The 5,793-nt window shown below is 38.5% G+C and overlaps 1 protein-coding gene across 1 annotated transcript in view; it reads right to left on the bottom strand.

Moving 5' to 3' along the window:
• LOC105619337 (melatonin receptor type 1B-A-like) overlaps positions 1-4,432 on the bottom strand; it is a 13,422-nt gene extending 8,990 nt beyond the window's left edge. Inside the window, exons 1-2 of the mRNA XM_012200857.1 lie at positions 4,374-4,432; positions 3,652-3,917 (exon numbers count right to left, since the gene is read on the bottom strand). Coding sequence (XP_012056247.1) covers positions 3,652-3,917; positions 4,374-4,432 — 325 coding nt within the window. The remainder of the gene's footprint in view (positions 1-3,651; positions 3,918-4,373) is intronic.
• Positions 4,433-5,793: the final 1,361 nt, after the last annotated feature.

Here is a 5,793-nt window from a genome sequence, read left to right as displayed (position 1 = left end):
AGAGAGAGAGAGAGAGAGGAGGGGGGGGGGGGAAGAGGGGGAGATTGAGAGATCCGCTCTCTTCAGGTATCGACAAATTAAGCCCTGCAGTAGTCGCATTCGCGCCGCTCGCATTCGTCGATCGCATTTTCCGGAGGTACGTTTCGGTGTGACGAGATCCGATCGATTCAGCGGTTGATGCGTGGAATAAATTATCCCGCATCAGCGCTCGTGGCGTCACTTCGAAATTGATTCTCTCTATCTCCCTTCTCTATATCTCCATCTCTCATCCGGGTCCCCTGTCTAGCCGCAGCATCGTCATGGGAACGTGCACCCTTCCCCTCCCACCAGGGGTATTCTTCTACGTACCGAATGAATCCGCGCTGATCAGAATTTGTTTTAATCGATTTACCGAGTCAGCCCGTCGTTCGCGCTTTCGTTCGTTCTCTCTCCCTCTGTCTATCTCTCTCTCTATCTCTTCTCACCGGGCCTCGTTTCATGAGCGCCGAACCGAACTATTCGCCAACCGCACCGCGGAGTACTCGAAGTATTCGCATTACCGGCGGGGATTCACCGCGTTTGGCCACCGCCTAGCTCCGTGATCGGGGTTTCCAAGGGGAGCATCCAGACGAGACGAGATGGGACAAGAGCGTGGAGAATCGAGAGAGGGAAAGTAGGAGGAGGAGAGAAAGATATGGAACGGCGCTCTCTCGTTGCGGCATTAGATACAGGGCGAGCAGAGTTATATGGCAACCAGGCCCGCTCGTGCGGCTACGCGCCGCGAAATTGACTCGCTCATCCGTGTACACCCTTATAGCGACCCCACGACTGCGCAATCCATTACGACGCCATCGGGTTACCGAGCATCGCGGATCCGCTGCGGTGTCGGCTTTTTGTTTCTCCCGAGTTCTCGCCGCGCGCCGGCAGAGTTCACGCAAACGAAGCCCAAGTCCGTCCGACACTTCACGTCCGCAGTAGAAATGGGGTTTACGTCAGGCACGAACGGACTCAACGGACATCCACGAGCATTTCCCCTATCCTTTCTCTCTATCTCTTACTCTCCTTCCTTCTCGTACATACGTCGCGCGCCGTACCGCACACACTGGAGACGTTACTCCTGCATGCAGTCCTGCCGATGCGAGGAAAAAGGAGCAATCGCGTGTTAGGACCGGATTTCCGGCTACAGACAGGCTAGTTGCCGTCGCGTCACGTTCGGACGTATTTATTGGAAAGGGAGCGATCGTGAAGTTCGAAATTGCGCGCGCGATCGGCACATTAAAACTTCAATCTCGTTACAAGCTTTATTCGATATCTCATTTGCAATGTTCCATCTATATCAAACTTTTATATTATTAATCATTGTGTTATTAATCATTCGCATAAATTTACATTAACTCGAGGAAAATTTCTCGTACTAGATATTTTTCTTAATCAAGTCCTTTTATAATCCGCAGTCTTTTTAGTTTAAAGAGAGATATATGCTTTTCCATAAAATACCTGTACGAAGAAACTACATAGATACTTGGCATACAATTATTAAATGAAAAAATATTATTATAAATATTATTATAAATTAAAAGTTCAAAACCAAATAATGAAGGATGTTATATCATACAAAAGAATTACATTAAAATGTTATACTTCCATTAATATTCGCTTTTAATAAAAGTGCTAATAAAACGAGATGTAGACATAGATATTCTCGTAAAAAAAAAGGAACTTAAATTATAATTTATGTCATACGGTTTTTTTTAATTTAAGGGAATATAAAAAATATGGTTAGGCAGAATGTAAAAAAATAATAGCGAATGATAAAGACAACAATCGCTTACACAGGCTCGCGTTTAATGTTCAAACACGATCCATTAAAGCACACAAGCACTTCCATCATCGCTGCGTATTAAGAATATATATCCTCATTTGTGTGGCCATGGATTTTATGTTCTATATTGAAACGCACATATTCAACGTCGAAACGATCATGATGAAGAATATAATCGTCTTCCAGAAAACATTGTTTTTATCGTGTCAAATTTAAATACATCGAAATCATTGTAAAATCGTGGATAATCCAGAGGTTAATCCTCGTTATCGTGATAATAATGACTCAAGTTTCTTGCTGTCATCGCAACTCGAAAGACGACAGCATCGCGGCGAGCTAAGAACTTTATAACTGGGAAAACGAGAAAAACGGAACGAGATTTTCTCAGTGAATAGCTTCGAACGAACGAAAGCGGGTATTATTTGCGTTACTATCGAGATTCAGAATAAAATAGCGGTAAAAAAATGATTCAGGCCGTTTCAATAAGAATTACGAGGCTGGCCAGCGTATGACGGCACATAGTTATAAAACCGAGAAACTCGGCAAATTAAAGTGCTGAGGAGAAGAAAAAAAGGAAAGGATGAAAAATAAGGGAGAAAAGAGAAAAAGTCATTTAAAGAGAGAGAAAGTACAGTAAGATAAAATTGATTTGCTGCTCTGGAACTAAATCTCCTCAGGAAGTTGTATGCAATATATATAGATATATACGAGTGATAAAAATCATTTTATAAAGCAAGAACAATACAAATTTTTACAAATTTAAAAACTAACACAATATATTATAAAAGTAAAAACTGCAATCAACACAATCTTAGAAAAAAGAAAATATCGAAACATATATAATCCTCATATTTGAAATTTAATATTATCAAGATATTTAATGTTGATATTAAAAACTTACGAATTGTTACATCTTTTACAATTTTATCTAAAATGTAATTCCTTTAAATCTATCAACAAATTTATCACTAAATTTTTTTTAGGTTAAAAGTTCGGGAATAATTCATATAGACACTTCATTTTCAAACATCCGTATTTCCAAACAAATTAAACTTGTGGATTTAAATTGAATATAAAGATAAGGAGACAAAGGAGAAAGAACGAAATATATTTTAGCCATACTTAGCTACAATGTAATTACGTTTCCATCCCCATTGCTTTGTATACCATTCTATAATCATTGTTATTACGCTCCATGTGGAGTGCTTGCGTGCAAATAATAATTATCTCAGGTCGGTCTGAGCATGAGCCAGTACGGAGACAACGATGCACGATAATGTCCAGGGATTATTTATTATCGCGCCAGTGTATCTATAAAGATGAGAGAATTACGGTTTGCAAATAATATGAAAAATCGATCTTGTCATTGCCGCAGGTATAATGGCACGTTGAAGATCCCATCTTTCCTACAGATTGTGTCGACGACGTTCTTTACTGTTATGTCCTTCCTCAGCCGGATACAGACGGAGGACGCTTTTGTCCGTGGAGACGCAAAAAAAAAGAAAAAGATAAGAGATCTTACCGTACCGATATATACGAAAGAACGTTGTCGCGAGGCACGTCGGAAATGTACGACCCCCTGGATGGCTTTTAGTCGGATATACTTCTATAGAGTAAAAACTTTTGTCGTTGCATTTGTCGATGAGAGCATTCTCTTTCAGGTACACCATTGCCTCCCACCCTCCCTCTCTCGCGACTCTTTCAATTCTTCCTAATGTCGCCTTTACTATTTTAATTCTCCACCTCAAATTTATATATACAGCGAGAATGATTCTCTCCGCCTTTGCAAGCGAATTCTACGTTCGCTATCATTTTTATTTGCGATCGTAAAAACAGATTTGCGGGCATACCTCGCTTGTTCAGCTGATCCTCCACTACGACGGCGGATATCATGAAGACATTACCCACGCTCCCGCCTACAGCGAGGGAGGCCAGCAGCAAAAGTCGGGCCACTCTGGACCAAGCCGATGATAAAGTCACTGGCGAAACGTCAAGATCATTGTCGCTATTCATATTGATATTCATCGCCTTGCTGTATCTTTCAAATTCAAAACCGATGATGTTATCCATGATGCTTGTCGCACCGTTGTAGATCACTGTCGTATTCATTCTGAAACTGAAAAATATATATATCGTTACTTACAAAATGGTTTTACGTTTCCATACAGTGATAATAAATCTGTTAATTGCGCTTCATATCCTCAAATAAAAACAAATTAAGATCAAATTTCAATAATAATTGTAATTGCGTTTATATTTAAATATGAATTACAACTACAATATACGACTGAAATTATGAATTTAACTAACTATTTTTCTCGGAAAGTATCTCACGGATGATTAACGGCAAAGGCAACAAAGTTTAACTTCGATGAGCAATACATCCCTTCCGTCTTTCATCAATTTAAAGGATGGCTCATGGTGGTCTGCAAGTCTGAAACACGGAGGAAACGAGGCTGAAGCTATTCGATATCACGCTATTACAGGAAGAGAGACCCTTTGAAGATTAGAGCCGACAAGACCATACCGACCACCCTAATTGTGAATTATCGATCGAACTACGGATAGTCACCTGTTCCGATCGTGGCCCATGTTAGGTTTCCACAATATCCTCGTTGTCACTAACAACATCTGCGCAATATCATGGTAATCAGCAAATATAATATAAGTATCATGGCAGTCAGATAACAGCTGACGCCATGTACGAAATGTTGAAAAACACTGGAATTTAAGGATGCCTAATATTCTCGTAAACTTCTTTATCTTTGAAAAGTTTCTCGGACATGCCGATTTGCATGAATAAAGTGAAGAGAATGTTTGCCTTTGTTTTCGAAAGAATATATTTCGAAAAATATTAGATTTTATCTGCTTAATCGAGGTTAAAATATTCTACGTGAATAAAAAATCGTAAGAAATGTTATGAACAATCATGTAACCGATAAAGACATTTATTTATATGAAAATATATTCGATCGGACGTTCAATTAAACTTTACTTGATATCACGCTTTAGATGGTTTGTATTCTTATTAAATTCTTATTAAATTTTAACGAATAGCTATAAAATCTAATTATAAAATCTAGTATCATCAATTATATTGTTAGGATGTATTGTAATAGCGTTCAAAAGACATTTTCAGTTTTTAATTTTAAAAATTTGAAACTTTTATCTTTCTTTTAAACTCTCCTTTTCAACAAAAAAATATTTTAATTTATATTATTGTACTTTAACATTTTAATTCATATAATTAACACTAACATTAATTGTACTATCAATCTATTTACGAAGATTATCTGCTTTGCCATTCTACACGTGAATGGAAATGTCTCGGCTGTGCCTATAGCGTTTCCAAAGTGGATCTTAAATTTTCATTAGCAAATGAAGCCTCGGGCGGCATTTAAATGTTTAACAGGGCCTATTCCGTCGAGCGGCGGACGCGAAGAAATTGATCGCGAAAATTGCGTTTAATAATAAAGCTGCATCATCACTCTTTCTTCCGACGAGCTATCGTTTCTTACTTACAGAAATATTTTCACTTGTTGCATTAGGGCTTGAAATGGCGAGCCCCTCGAGCCAATAATCTCATCAATCCCGTTACGTGACCTTTCATGCACATCGATATAGAATCAATTTCCCCGCGAACGTCGCCGGTATCTTTTCCTAATTGAAAAACGACTTCTGTGTGTGAGTGAAACGCCATTCGCGCTGCAGAAAAAGCGGTAACTGCAAATTCTCGCTTCCGTCTTCGCGCGAAAGAGGATCAGCTGGAATGATCGATGTTCGCTGTATACGAGATGTCTCATCTCAAAACTCAACTTCAATTCTCATCTAAGAATTTCTTTGACCAATTTCAAGATCAATTTCTGCATGATTAATACTGAATTGAAAATACAAATTACTTTTTCATTAATTGTTCATTTTTATTTTTGACATAAGAATTTTCAACATCAAATATCTTGATATATCTATGTCCATTAAAATATGATAAAAAT

Source organism: Atta cephalotes, assembly GCF_000143395.1.
Source record: "Atta cephalotes unplaced genomic scaffold scaffold00021, whole genome shotgun sequence".
Taxonomy (NCBI): Eukaryota; Metazoa; Arthropoda; class Insecta; order Hymenoptera; family Formicidae; genus Atta; species Atta cephalotes.
Note: the sequence above shows the minus strand (reverse complement) of the source record. Positions and strands in the feature narration are given on the sequence as shown.